We start from the raw sequence: 15,964 nt of genomic DNA on the forward strand, positions 1-15,964 counted from the left end.
AATATGGATGCCGGCCATGAAGGCCTTCGACTTCACCTCTGTGAAGCATTTTCAGCAGGCAAACTGGGGCTGAGGCTGGGGCAGTGTATCCACCCTGGGTTCTTGTCCAGATTTTAAAGGAACTACCCAAAGTGCAGGACCCTACCTTCCAAATATTTTTAGCACCTTGGACTGCTCCTTTCATGTTCAGATAAAACGTCAGAGTGGATTCACTGACCCACTGATATGGGGGCCACTATCTACCATTGGCTGTGGGAGGGAGTGGGTAGGGAAACTTTCTCACTCCAGCACAAACCCAATTAGGATCCAATGCGATATATCTATGTCTCATTCTATCTTCACTTCAACCTTGAAAGATGAGTTACAAGACAACAAGAGGAAAACTGAACAAGTCACTGAATGAGCATGAAGTTCAAGCTGGTTGGAATGTAGCATCCCACATCCAACCCAAAAGTCACTCTGCCAGTGACTCCTTAGTTTACCCTTTCTTAATTAAGAATTTTAAAAAACTATATAAGTGGTATCTTAATGCTACTTCTATGGGAAAGACCCCATATACTTGGCCCCTAACCATGTGGCTGGGTTACATGAATGTTGCCCCAGGAATATGGAAGCTACTAATTTAATGTAAAACCAAGCACAATGCCAATGAGGAAACATGTTTCTTTCATTAGATTGTATCTTTCTGTCAAAGAGAATCCTTTGATCGTCATAACAATTCTATGATGTAGATGGAAGTGAGGGCACTAGCATGGCTAGCTTACTCAATTTCACAGTATTAAAGATTTAAAGTTGGGTTTCATGTGTCCAAGGTGTAACCATTAGGGCACACTGGCTTTCACTGGAACAACTTGAATTTAAACAAATTCAACACAGTGGGGTGGGCAGTGTTTACTCTAATACAGAATTAATACACTAACACTCTGGTTTTTGGATGCGATCATCCAAAGACATCTATAAAGAGATTATTGGTACCCGTATCATTTGATCACCATGGCCCAAAACAGATGGGCCAAAAACACTGCCTTTGGGCCAATACAGGGGTATTCAGATGATGCATGCTGCCAGATAAGGCTGAAGCCACCCCAAGACTGCCTAAGGTAGCCAAAACCCAGTGCAAAAGGGAACACACAAAAAAGCACTCTTTGCCAGCAGTCCATTATAGACCATGGCAGTGGCTGGTCTCAGGGCCACAGTGGCTGGTTGCTGTGGTTCTGTGCTGAATGGGGAGTGATCAGGGTGGGAGCGGCCTCTGGCAACTTCTTTTGCCCCATCTGCATGAGGCCTATTTCTGTCTTTTCGATTATCCTCATCTGTCAATACAACTACATATACAGTTTATTTAATCTATTCTGTTGACTCTTGAAAAATACCTTCCCATCTTTATTTTAGACATCACTTGATTAAGTGCTAGGTGAACAAGGTAATACACTATTTAGAAAAACAATGGTTTTAGTGGAGAAGAACATAGTTTAGTAGCAGTGAACTTTTCATATATGTACTAAGTCCTGGTCCAGTACATGGCATCCCCATCCCCCCAAAAAGCTGGCAATGACTTTTTTCTGAAATGCTGGAAAGTTTCAGTCAGTCAGAGTCTAGACCAACCATCTGACTATTACTTTCATATCTTGTTGTGTGGTAGCTCCTTAGACGTTAGTCATTTCCTAGATGAAAACACCCATTGCTATTGTCTAATTGTAAAACAAGCCAACAGGTTGACCACAGATGGAAATTCAGTTGTAAATGTCCCTTTTCCCAGTATCTTAATACACAGAGAAATTTACCAGTAAACTCTTCACTGAGAAGCTCACGTGATTCTCAACAATGTAGAGGACCATGAAAGGGAAAAAGGTCAGGATGTAGACAAGGCAAGCGACCAATGCGGCAATGTTAGTATTGTTGAAGAAGACACTGATGAGGTAGCACATGGCTATGATGGAGAAGCTGTAGTCCACGAGGTACAAGAACAAGATCACAATATTTATTTTGGGGAGGACATTCCCAGCTTTGAAGATAATAATCAGAAATATGATAGTAGTCAGGAGGAATGTGGCACATTCGATGAACCAAGCAAAGAAGTGGCTGCTGGAATTGACACCCATCATCTTCATATACTATAGAGAAGAAATAAAAGAAACATACACTCAGTTCAGTTTAAATATGTTTTACAATGTGCTGTGTCCCTCTACCAGGCCAATTTTTGTAGACTTCCTTCTATCCCCACCACTAAGTCCAGTTTGAATTGCTTCAGTGTAGGTTTTTATTTGTTGATCTCTTTCTCTCTCTTGTTCTTTCTTTTATAAGAGAAAATCTTGTTAGTTTCCTTGCCCATTTTTAAAGTGCACAATTTAATGGTGTTATTCAATTGTATGCTTTGTTTGCATGTATCCCACCACTATCTAAAAAAGTGTTGAAATATATACATTTTATGCACTACTCAGATGTGCACATTATCAGACAGTTTCCAAACTGTGGACACCTCACAAACGCCTTACCTTAGGTTTTTCTAGGACAGGCTTGTTAAGATGGGGGTAAAATATTCTGTTCAAAACAGAAAAGGAAGACAATGCTAATTTCATGTTTAGTTTTGGAGGCCTTAAGAATTACAGCACCGCTTATCCTTTTATTGGGACCAGACGACTGAATAAATCATGCATCTCCCTTTAAAATACAGTTTCTTTGGGCTCTGGATTGAACACATATTATTCGACGATTATAAAGGCAGATATTCTAAAATGGAGATGTTGACAGTATGGTTGAATGCTATTGATGCAGGGCAAAATTTTGCTCCATTCATCTTCAGAGCTATGCAGTTTTGTAGTAATGCAGAGCACACCCACATACCCACAACTCTCCTAGCCTTTCCACACATGGCATTTACAGTACAGAACCACTCCAGTATATGGCACAAAAGTAACACTAGAAGCCTTGTGGTGCACAGCAGCAGCTTATGTCCACCCAGGATAAAGGCTGGCATGGATACTACAGTTAATCACTGGAGGACTGACACCATGCTTTTCTTACTGGGCCATTTTCTCTGCTTAACCTGTGGGATTTATTAAATTATTAATGAAGATTCTGGAAGTCCCAATCGTGTTTAGAAAACCCAGTCATGAACAAATCACAGCAATCAGTCTGTACACTACAATATATTTTGTGCAAACAGCTCATTTTTAAAACTAACATCTGCTAACTTGGCAATAGCTGGGCTAAGGCAACAATTGATTCTACAGAGTGTATACTGCAGGTTTTCACTGACTATTGAGGCAAGGAATTACATGAACCCTTTGCTTCATTGGTGCAAGTTCAGTTTGAAAACTAAATCAAGTTAAGGTACAGAAAAGATTTTCACATTGATCGCTCTGCTATCTCATAGGAAATCTAATCTTGCACATGCCTCAGAGCCCAATCAAGAAACAGCCTGAAAAAAAATGGTATGCAAGAGTCTGGGAATGTAGAATCATCTTAGGAGGACCAACTCCAAAGCAAATATGTTCGTATTTATGATGCATATAATGATGTACATAAATTATGGATATAAATAATGAGCAGCTCCCAATCACTGATTTGATTAGATTAATCATCTTTGCTCTGTTCTTATCTGTAGCCTATGGCTCTGGATGAAGCTATAATCCAGAGAATGAAAGCATTCATTTTTGGACTACAACTCCCAGTATCCTCCAGGCAGCATAGCAGCAACCATGTAGGCTGTTGAATTCTAGGGGTCTGGAAGTTCGTAACTTCTGTCAGAACTCAAAAGGTGCAAAAAAAAGTGTTGGGGATGTTCTCCTCTTCACTATTCCCTCTAAGCACAGCTGTTGAAGGTCATCAAATTTAAGGAGCATCAGACTGTAAACTTCTTATGGCAGGGTCTCATCTTTTAAATGGGACAGCCAGCATGACATGGTTTGAGCCTTGGACTACAATTCTAGAGATCCAAGTTCATTTCTCCGTTGGGCCATGGAAATCCACTGGGTGACCTTGGGCGAGTCACACACTCTGCACCCCAGAAAACCCTGTGATAGGTTTGCCTTAGGTTCTCCATAAATCAGAAACAACTTGAAGGCACACAACAATAACCACATATTTTAATTATGGCCCTGGAAATTGTCATGGGCACCAATTACAGTGTGCAAAAGAAATACATGATTAAGACTATGGTTGTTGGGAGAGGATCTCTTGGGAAAGGTCCTGTCTACTAGAAAATTAGAGATGTTTTGGGAAGGTGGACACCAGCTGTGCTTATAACAGAATGACCCCAGAGCATTTGGTATGCAGTAAATAGCCTCAGACCAGAGTCCCTGTGTTGCAAATGCAACTGGCACCCACTCTTCCTGGTCTCAGCTCTACAGGTGACTGCAAAAGTACCATATGGGGCAGCTGCCAAGGAGGAAAAACAGTAGTGTCACACCAGTCATGACCCCAGCAGGTGGACCTCCAGAATTTACTACATAAGACCATTTTGCTATATACAAAATGCTAAGGTCAACTGGAAGTGGTTTGAACCTGCTCTCAACAAGTTGAAGAATACATATGGAACATCCTGTTCAGAATGGGACACCTGGGAAATCTAACTCTGGAAGAGGTACAACAGCAAGGAAATCTGGAATAACAACTCACCAGTGTTTAAGCTGAAGAGAAAAAGAACAGTAAAATGAAACAAATCAAAAGGCTTTTGTTCTGGCAAACCTATTCTTCTATAGCTACCCACAAGTCTGCTTCCCTATATTTCTGGAGGACTAGCAATATCCACTGAAGTCTGCAGTCCTGTGGACAATCTAATTCCTTCTTTTAAGAAATTAAGTCTGTACAGATGAGACTGCATTGCAAGAGCAGCATCTATAGTCTTATTCAGTAGCCGTTCTCAATGCATTTGCCTGTATAAATTGTTTGGAGAGCAGGTCAGAGGGTAGGGTTTTTTAAATAAGTGGCTTATCTGTCAGCCTTTGAGAACAAGTTAGATGGGAGCTGCTGTTGCTAAGGGACACTGTATACTGGATCCTTCTCCCCCCAGGCAATCCAATTTCATAAGGCTAATAAGCAGGTACAGCTGCAAGGTATGGTGAACACTCAAAACTTTAGACTACCTCATAAAGCCTCAGGTCTTTTTCTTGAACAAGCTTCTTCACAAAAGCGGCAATGAAAAGTATCCAAGCAGCCATCAGTGTAAATGGGAGAGAGAAGGTCACGCTAATCAGGAACCTGCAAAAAGCGAAGCAATTATTTAACTGAATGTAAATATGTTGGCTTAGGGAAATATAATTAACATGATTTTCAAAATAAAAGCCTTTGAATACTACAAAAATGTTTCCCCTGAAAACATGGACTATAACTCAAAAACATTTGGATCATCTAGGAAACAGTAAACGGAAAAAAATGCCTTGTTATAAGGCAGAAAATGACAGCTATTGATTTTCAGATCTCATAGGCCTTGTACTGACCCAAGTTGAACTAAGTGGGCCTCCATATATTCTTGGAACATTATCAAACTCAGACTAAAATTTTCTGAGAAATGAGGTCCATACGTAAGATATATGGAAGCCAGTGTGGTGTAGAGGTTTGGGCATTGGAGTAGGACTGCAAGATGATGGTTTGAATTTCATCCCACCATGGAAACCCACTGCTGACCTTACAGGAAGGCAACGTCATAGCTTCTCTGAATACATGCCAAGAAAAATCTGTGATAGGGTTGCCATAAGTTAGAGGTGACTTGAAGACATTAACAACAAAAGATAATTATTGAAAAAGGTCACTTGACTTATAGGTCCACAATAAAGTTTATGTCTAAAAATCAGAGTTAGAGTTAAAGCCACCCTTAAAACAAAGCAATATGAAATTTCTTATTTCTTTATCTGCTACTAACCTATACCATACTTATTAAGTGATTAGAATTAATGCATTTGGAAACAAGTGAAACATGATATAAAAATAAATGTCAATTAAAAGAGAAAATTTTACTTTTACCATCCATAAAGAGCTTGTCACTTTTCTGCGGGCAATGAACAAAAAAGGGCAAGGGCTTTTTGTCAAGAGGAGAAGCCTAGTTCAATATCTGTCTAACATTAAAATATTTAATGAGGTATAATAAGTTTATCTAGATAACATCTGGATACACAGACACAGAACTGAGCTGATAAAATTGTAAACCTAAATATATTTATATGGAGCTATGTCCCAATGAAATGGAACTTGGGCATTTTTGACAAAGCCTAATTAATACACGAATTTGTATAGTTAACATTGGATATGGATCCATTAGTGAACAAAACAATTACGGTAGGCCTAAAGCCAGTGTCTTATGAACACGGAAATAGCAAACACTGTGATACTAAAACACTATATGATAGATAGCTGTGTAGTAAAAATGATGCTATTTTTCAATTTAAGAAATGGACAAATAAATGTTATAGGATGCAGGTCCCATCTTCAAAACAGGTGGGGTTTTTGAATTAAAGTTTATACTGACTTGTCTTCTAAAAGCATGAAATAGCTAAAAAGAAACTATGTGCATTCAGCTTGTCAAATTTTCTATGGTTTAAATCAAAGTTCAAATGCTCATTGTGTTCAAATAATCAAACTGTGGTTTTAATAGACCTCCCAACTTGGACTGCAACCCATGATATGAAGGTCTCATGTATTCATGGTTTGTCATAGGTAACTGTGATTTGATCAAAGTGGGAAGTATTTATTTCCTAATGAAACTAGCAACGTTGAAACCATTTTCTTGTTCCACTAAGAAATGAAAGACTCTACAGTCATGGTCCAGTGAAAGACTTACATGTCTTTATTGTAGCAAGGGTAGGGTGTAGCCTGAACTTGGACAGCTATTTCTTCAGCACTTTTTCCAGTCTGTAATTCAATTATTGCTCTATCAATGCTGTCTTGGATGTAGACAAATGCTCGACTGTAGATCTGGCTCTGTGATGCTGAATTATGTGGGCCCATGGTCCAGATTTTTTCCCGTATTCTTCTTGTTGTTTGGGAAATCTTGCTGCTCATGCGAATGGTGTAATTGACTAGGGGTGGAAGGGAAATTTCACCAGGAATTGCTCTCTCTTCTCTTGTCCTGTTTGATGGCAACTTAAAAATGACACCTTTAAAAATTGAGAAAGAGAGAGAATTTTGACCTTTCCAGATCTACTGGCATATGGTGAAGAGCAAGAAAAAAATGTATAACAACTTTTAAAATTTTGGGATGCAAACAGACCTGTGTGTGCATGTGCCTTCAAGTTGCCTGTCAACTTATGGACACCCCATTAATTTACTAGGGCTTACTTAGGCAAGGAATCCTCAGAGGTGGCTTTGCCAGTTCCTTCTTCTGAAGTATAGAATACAGCACCTGATAATTATTGACAATCTCTCGTCAAAGTATTAACCAGGGCTTAGCTTCCAAGATCAGACAGGATCTGATACCTTTAGGGTATTTAGGCTGCTATGCAAGCATACCTACAAACAGGAGTCAACACAGTTTTTCTAAGCTTGGTTTCCTCAACCCTCCATCCTAGCCTTTACTCCTCAAAAGACATCCATATTTCTTGTAAGGCCAACAAAGATTTCCTTTCTGCTTCCCTGACTCTCTATAGCTTCAGGCAGAATGTCTGCCTTTTCATTTTTTTCAAGTACCTTACAAGTTTGTTGATCAAACATTTGTTCAGCAACAATTAAATTAAAAAAGCCCAACAATCTGAGGCTCAGGGGAACACATTCCCAGTGTGTTGCCCAGGGTCATTCTACCACATATGGTGGAACTACACAGCTATTTAGACACTGTGGAATCAAATGGGCAATTACAACATTATAATTAACTATCAGATCTTAAAATCCTTTCCCTATGAAATCTCTTCCCTTTTAAAAAAATTTGATGAGACCTTAAAGAAATTAACTCAGGTAGAGCTTATTACTTGGGAAATACACTGACTAAGCGGTAACACTGAAATGGTTAAGAAGGGTGGGATTTGCTTTGATACAGAAAAGATGGCATGGAAAAAATAACATCAGAAATATATGCAATTAAAAAGTAATTTTGGCAGCCCAAAGATTTTGCTTCATTTTTAACATGTACTTCTACACTCAGCATAAAATGACTCAAAATAAATCGTCCTGTAGTGATCTGATCACTAAAGCTTAGGTCCAGTACTGAGCTTATGGAGATCCACTAATGTTTTGGGACCTTCTTCCACATCCCTGCAACTCTCAGTTTAAGCTTAATGCTCCAGTTTTGTACAGTATTGTATATATTAAGATACACTCTTTATTTTATGATCTTACAAGTGCTTTAGCAAAATGGGCACCTCATCTATTGATTCTCAAAGCACAAGACAAAGCATCTTAAAGAAGTTAAGTCAGCTGCTAATAATAATAATAATAATAATAATAATAATAATAATGGATTGGCATATCTGGGTATTACTCACATCCCTGAATGTTATGGCAATCAGGATACAAAATGAACTAAATTGGTAAAAATCAACGCATAGTTTGTTACCCTTATATACAGTATGCACACATACACAAAACATTTTGTTTAGTCCAAATACAATCTCTGGTTTAGCTAGTTTCCATTGGGAAAGAATGACAAAATTAAAATTTTTAAAAAAAATTAAAATTGAATTAAAATCAAAATTGGCATTTTAGAAATGACTCAGAAGTACATCTAAATCACACATGACCTGTGTACAAATAAGAAACATATGAGCTCCATAGAGCCATTCTTACAACAGAGTGCAGTATTTATAGAAGGCCACAATGAGTTGAGCAGTTTTTTGGCATGTGTATGTGTTCTTAGGCAATCTGTTTGTTGCAAATGTTGTCACTGGATGATAATGGAACACATGCCACTGGGTGTCAGATTGGATGGGGTGAATAATGTACTTCAAAACCACAGGCATGACACTCTCAATTCAAGCTTAGAAAGAATTGTATGTCAATGCCTGATCTTGATTTCAGGTTGAAAATGATGTTACTCCAGCAGACAAGCCCAAGGTCAGATGACACTACTTACTTCCTAAAAGTTTGTTCTTCAAAAATAGATCTTTTGCTGCCACCTCCATTTCTTCTACAGTCTTGTATGACTGAATGCGGTCGAACAAAACACATGAAGAGACATTCACTGCTAATCCTGCTAAGGTGCTAAGTTGATTTATGATGTCAGCATTGTTCTGTAGCTCCAAACGTATATCATCTGGTGGGGAAATGAAGCAAGAAAAGCTTAGCCTATGAATTATAATGTGTGACTCTCCTTTGTAGGTCACAAGAACAGCTAAAAATTGACAAAAATTAGTTTAATAGACTCTAATCACAGACTAATAAGGGCTCAAAGAAATCTAATCATCATCAATGTCCTGGTACTCACTTGAGTGGAGAAGCTGTATCTATAGACTGTAGATGAAAGTCAGCTGAAATACACATGCACATCCTCTCATACAGAAAATAATGTTTGGTTTGCATCCATATAGATTTCTACAAAAAGGAAACCATATACATAGCTATATCTTCTCTCTCTCTCATTCTCTCTCTCTTTCCGCAGAATGAATTGGTATTGTCCACAACCAGGTTCACCCCTTCAGTGACAACTAGACCAGTGGTTTTCAGTAGCTGTCCTAGGCCAATGGTTTTCATAGTGTGCTTCAAAGTTTGAGTAGTAGGTTTCTCAGTGAGATGACAAGAAATGGGAGGCAAGGCTTCCTGAACAGGAAGCTTCTTAACCATTTTTGAGTCACCTCTAAAATGCGTGGCTATGGGAGAGAGATTAATATATTTCTGGGTTCATTTGTCATTCATATGAGGACCAATGAACCTGGCCAGTCCCCTGCATGTACTGAATATACATCTTAGAACATTTCTTGAAGTTTTCTGAAACACAGGACAGGTTTCATAACTGATGTGCAGTGCAAGTCACTGAGGAGTGAGCCTACAGTAGCTCTGAAACAGAGCAACACAGGAAGCAGAATGCCATCCTAGCACTAGATTTTCTCCAAAGAAGAAGGGCTAGCTGAAACCTTGCTTCTCCACATCTTTCCAAAAAGAGCATCCTCTTCCATCTACCAGTTGCTTGATGACTGAAGGATGAAGGGAAGGACACTCTGGCCTCTGTTACTGGTTTATGTTCTTTTGCCACATTCAGGGGTGAAGACAAAGGAGGACAAGAGGAGAATTCCAGGGTTTTTTTTTATACATAGTATGATAAAAGAGATTTACGGCTAAGGAAGAGGTAAACATGCGAAGGCCTAATCTGCCTTCTCTCTGTCTATACAGATATTGTATATTTGTAGATTCCAGTTCACTGAGCAGAGTCCACAATGAAACCTTTAAAACTAAATTCCTTTGTGTGTTTGTGTATGTGTGTGTTTGCTTTGTATATATGCTTCACAAGGGATTATATTTTTGATGTACATACTGTATATCTTATGTTAACATAGTTTATGTGTTAATGAATGATTTAATAAAAAGAGTAGGGGAGAAGCTAAATTCTTTTGATGGTGTATATATATTGATTTCTATACCTTCAAGTCACAGTTATATTATTATGGCAGATCACCATACTCCAGTAGCCAGACTAGATTAAAACAATGCATGACACCTATTTACACACACACACATAAAGAGAGGGGGGGGGGGGAGAGAGAGAGATTCCAGAATTGGTTGAATTTAGTGTGACAGGCAAATGGCCTAAGGTTATAATTCTGATCACATTTTCTTAAACTGCTCCAGACTTACAGTAGTTACTACCTCCTTCACTTGTAGCAATAGCCAATTGGGGTATTAAGCATAATAGAAGCATACAAATTTCAGCTGTAAAAGATTCAAGCAATGCATAAAAGCACACTTAGTAACCATGACAATAATTGCTAATAATTACTAATATCTATAAGCTCACATGTAACAATAATCACATGAGTACAATGATGATTTAAGAAAAGCATGGACAAGAAAATCTAAGGCGTGTTACAGACTGCCCAAAACGGCCAGTCTCGTGCCGCTGCCGGTTGCTCCGCGAGGAAGCCGCAGAAGCCAAACCACGCGGCTCCCTCACAGAGCAAAAAGAAGCCCCAAAATGGCGCTTCTTTCTGCAGCACGGATATGACGCCATGAGGCGCCAATGGCGCACTCGCAGCGTCATATGTGCTGCGCGACGTGCGGACGCATTGCGTCCACTACGTAGACACGGCGGCCCCCGTGTGGAACGGGAACCGCCATTTTGTACAGACTGGGTCCATATTAGGGTTAGGGGCGTCCAGAAGGGACGCCCCTTTCTAACCCTAATACGGACCCAGTCCATACTTTATGCCCATGCGGAACAGGCCTAAGACACCCACATTAAAATACTCTGAAACCAATTACAAAAAAATGAATTAAGGTGTACATTTCAGGATCGCCTTACACATAATACTTACCTTTACTGATGTACAAGTGTGTAGAGGAAAAAAGATATATTCATATGTTCCAGTATACAAAAATATCACATGTCATTTTTAAAGCAAGTACACACTTAAAAAGTTACTGCTGATCACTGTTGCTGACATGTACATAAATATAAAAGCAACAGTTTTAAGTGTAAGTTCTTTTTTTAAATGAAATTCAGACCACACACACTCTGCCAGATTTTGACAGCAATATTTCAAATGTATGCCATCAGAGACTGTGCAGTTTGCATAATCATATTCTATAGCAGCTGTTTGACAAACGTCTCATGGGGAATCATGCTCTCCCAAAAACCCTCAAAAGACTCATAAAGACTTTGTGCTCTAAAAAGGAGTGCAAATATATTCTGGGAAAGCCTCAATTACTTTCGTCTTTCCCCAGGATACTCTTCCCCTACAGGCAGAGACAGCAATAGGCTCCTAGGTGGTCAGATCAGCTCACCTCTTAACAATGAAAATGTGTTTTGCTCTCCATGCCAAAGGAATAGTACAGCAGCCAGTGGTAGTCCACAGATACAGAGCTAAAGTGAAACTGGGGCCTCATTCCCACTTACCTCTTGATTCGTTTCCTGCACTGATTCCTGAAACTGGTTCAGCAAACAACGTGGTTCCCACTATGTTTGCACCGGTTTCACTAATCAGTGCAGGAAACAACAGCCACGGCTGCCCTGCCATGTCTCCCTCCGTCCTTCCTGGCCATACCGGGGATGGAGGAGAGGCTGGGGCAGAAGGAGAGAGGCAGGCCAGGATGACTGAGGCACGCCATGGCGGAAGGAGAGAGGCAGCCCAGGAGGATGAAAGACCAAGGACAGAGCATGGAGGTATGGCCAGGAAAGCCACTACCAGTGGGAACCAAGGCAGATTTAAATCTGATTCAATTCCACTTGGTTCCCACTTGGGTTGAATAGATTTATTTCCAAATAAATCGATTCAGCCCAAAAAACACCCCATTTTACCAGTGTCTTTTTGGGTAAAAACCATGCTCCCCCCTTTCCGAATCGTTTCAGGTATTCGAATGAAGTGGGAACCATTGTGGTTTCAACCGGACCGAGATCCTGTTAAATCATAGTGAGAACAACCCCTGAGAAGCTGTGCTTAATCCATTCCACTATGGATGGAGCAGAGGAGATAAAGGTAGTTCTAGTGGGTCTGAAATTTTATGGGGAGGGAGGGAGGGAAAAATCAGCAGATAAACAAATGTGTATGAAATTTGCTACTGTTGACTAACACAATATCTCTGCTATCACTTGATTCCACCACCTCAGCCTAAAGGCAATGGTTCTTCCTGACTCTGTACAACCATATTACAAAAATACTTCAAACCTTTAGTTTTTCTCATCTTTAGGTACCAAGATTTCCAAATAGAAACTTCATTTATAAATTGCTGCTTTAGTGCATTTGTCACTCTGAGATGAAGCTTTGTGAAGTTAGTCATTTTATTTCAATTGTACAGAATTAGGAAACACACCCCAAGGATGCAGTTTACCATTCAGTAATCTTATTGTTAAGTCAGCATGTTCCCCAGGCCCAAATTCTACAATGGGAATATATTGTGCAAAATGAAATATATTATGCAAATTCACATAGTTTGAAGGCAAGAGAGTGAAAGAGTGTGAGGGACTAAAAACAAAGTAGAATTTGTCTGTTCCTTAATATACCTTTCTGATGTATTTATACATCACAAAATCTTGTGTTTGGTATGTAAGAACAAGTGCCAGTGGTGTGAGGAAAGTATTTTATAAAGTACTGTGAGTGATAATGTCTTATCCCTAACTCCTGAAAAGGCACTCCCCACTTTCATCTTATTCTTCAATATAATTTCAGTCTTTACTTCAAAGTGAAAAAAAACTAAAATACAATGAGCATCTCATATACCATTTTCTTTCAGATCCTTACTTACAGGTCTTCACCTTCCACCACCACTACTACTATGCAGTTTCCTCCTCATAGGATCATTGTGTAAAACAACTTACCCAATTCATCTATTTGGTTTAGAAGATCAACAGCATCCAGCTCCACCATGAGTTTGATGAACACTTGGACAAAAGGATTCCTCAGTGTATTCTATCAAATGACATGATAAGCAAATGACAGTTTGCTTAAAAACTGAAAATCAAATGTATTTAGACACTTTTCAAAATCAGACCCATGGTTGTCAAAATAGGAAAGTTCACAGGAAAGGTTGAAACACTGAGCATTGTGGTTCAAAACTGAACTGCTCCTGAAGTACAGGAGCAGAGCCTAGTTTAGACTGGGACTGGGATTGGGACCAGGCAGTGGGACTGACCACTGTGTGGATTATACCAGGATTAACTCTATGTATTTTAATTATACAGCACAGGTGAAATAAAGGGAAAGTCATGAGCATTAGCAAACTAGGTCCCAGTGTTGGGGGGAAATGGCAGTCTGAAGGAAATCCCCAGTGCACCCAGTTTCTGTATTCCCTGTAATGTATCTACATTTATTTCAGATTAAAATGAAAGCAGGTACAGGGAGTCAGCTTGGTGTGGTGATTTGAACATTGAACTGGGACTCAGGGAAAGCAGGATTTAAATACTTGCTCAGCCATGAAAACACATTATGTGGCATTGGACAAGTCACATCCTCTCAACTTTAGAGACAGACAATATTAAACCTTCTCCAAATAAGTCTTGCAAAACAAAAAACCAGAGTCAATTGGTAGTCACATAACAATTTTCTGAAGCTCACTTTCTCTAAATAAGTCTAGGGGTGCACACTGTTTCATTTGAACCTGGTTTAGTGATATGCACATGTGAATTTGAATCCTTATAGAGATGAATGGTGGAGTTCGAATGGCACAAAAGCAGGATGAGAAAGTATATGTGATTCCATCGCTCTTTAAATGAGTCCAGTTTACAGTATAAACTGACCTGAGACCCAGACAAATCTTGCCACGACTAGTTAATGCCTGAATTCACATTCCAAATCCATCTTAAAAGTACTTTAAACAATCCTGATGTGCATGTTTGATAAGGGTTTTTTGACTGGCATATCTGGGACAAAAAGTAAACAATTCCCTCCCATCACTCAAATACTATGAAACACATGTGCTTTTCTGAAATTAATTTCCATTTTGCAAAAAGTATAATGTATAACACCTCTGAAATTTCCATGCAAACCTTCCTATATGGAGTGTGTTATGCTAACTTTGACTACTTTAAAGGATGTAATAAATTCGCAAGCTACAGATAATTCTTATTGGGATGTGGTGGCTCAAGTAGTTAAGATGCTGACTCTGCTGATTGCAAGACCGGCAGGTTGGCAATTTAAGGCCTGGGTGCCGCATGATGGGGTGAGCTCCCATCACTAGTCCCAGCTTCTGCCAACCTAGCAGTTCAAAAGCATGCAAATGCAGATAGATAAATAGGTACCAATCCAATGGGAAGGTAAACAGCATTCTGTGCAATCACGCTGGCCACATGACCACAGAGTAGTCTCTGACAACACTGACTCTTTGACTTAGTAAAAGAGATGAACACTGCCCCCTATGGTCGGACATGACTTGATAACCTTGTCAAAAGGGAATACCTTTACAAATAATTCTGCCAAACACACACACACACACACACACACACACACACTTTCTCTTCCTTTGTGAGTTAATAAAGACATCACTTGATAGAAGACTAGATGAAATTGCACAACAAAAAAAGGGAACGGCAGCATTATTTCAAAATGCACCTGGCATCAGAAGGAAGCAGAAAAAAAGCCATAATCAGCTTTCTGAATTTGAGTTTAGACTTGTCAAGAAGTCCTGAAGTTAAAAGGCAAGTTTATTTTAGCTTATTATGCTATAGTGCTGCTTCTTTCATTTCTTATATGAGAGCTAGTAGCTAGGAATACTCAGAGGGGGTTTTGCCAATTCCTTGCTCTGAGATATAGCTTACAGCACCTGGTATTCCTTGGCAGTTTCATTCCAAGTACAAATCAAGGCTGACTTTGCTTAGGTTCCTCTATCAGATGAAATCTGGTGCCTTTAGGGCATTTAAGGTTTGGAACAGAACCTTGTTATTAGTGCCCCTCTTCTTGGGGTACTTTCATAGACCATAGTCATACCACTTTGATAGCACTTTACAATGCTTCCATCCTGTGTAATTCTAGGATTTGCAGTTTATGGCTTAGGTCCAGATTATTTGAAGAACCATATCTCTCAATATAAACCTTCTAGAATACTAAGATCTTTGGGGGAAGGCTTTCTCTTCTGGAACATTCTTCTGCAGGAAGCTAGACTGACCCCCTCCCTGCTTGCCTTTTGTTGGGAAGCTAAGATGTTTTTATTTAAGCAGGCATTTAATATATAATCATGCCAGGGTGGCTTTGTGGGGGTGGTGGCAGCTGTGTTTTGGTTGTGCCTATTAGATCTGTGGTAGGGATGTGGTGACTTAGTGGTTAAGACACCAGTTATGATTATCAGAAGATTGGAAGGTTGGTAGTTCGAGGCCCAAGTGCCACATGATGGGGGGAGCTCCTGTCACTAACCCTAGCTTCTGCCAACCTAGCAGTTTAAAAGCATATAAATGCAA

General features: G+C 39.5%; 1 protein-coding gene across 1 annotated transcript in view; it reads right to left on the bottom strand.

Annotated features, from left to right (window-relative positions):
- ABCA12 (ATP binding cassette subfamily A member 12) overlaps window positions 1-15,964 on the bottom strand; it is a 144,167-nt gene that overhangs the window by 60,361 nt on the left and 67,842 nt on the right. The window contains exons 19-23 of the mRNA XM_089477824.1: window positions 13,394-13,484; window positions 9,002-9,181; window positions 6,779-7,094; window positions 5,088-5,202; window positions 1,785-2,114 (exon numbers count right to left, since the gene is read on the bottom strand). Coding sequence (XP_089333950.1) covers window positions 1,785-2,114; window positions 5,088-5,202; window positions 6,779-7,094; window positions 9,002-9,181; window positions 13,394-13,484 — 1,032 coding nt within the window. The remainder of the gene's footprint in view (window positions 1-1,784; window positions 2,115-5,087; window positions 5,203-6,778; window positions 7,095-9,001; window positions 9,182-13,393; window positions 13,485-15,964) is intronic.

The sequence above is a fragment of the Sceloporus occidentalis genome, unplaced genomic scaffold, assembly GCF_023333645.1.
Source record: "Sceloporus occidentalis isolate IW3139 unplaced genomic scaffold, rSceOcc1.0.p SCAF_12, whole genome shotgun sequence".
Lineage (NCBI taxonomy): Eukaryota > Metazoa > Chordata > Lepidosauria > Squamata > Phrynosomatidae > Sceloporus > Sceloporus occidentalis.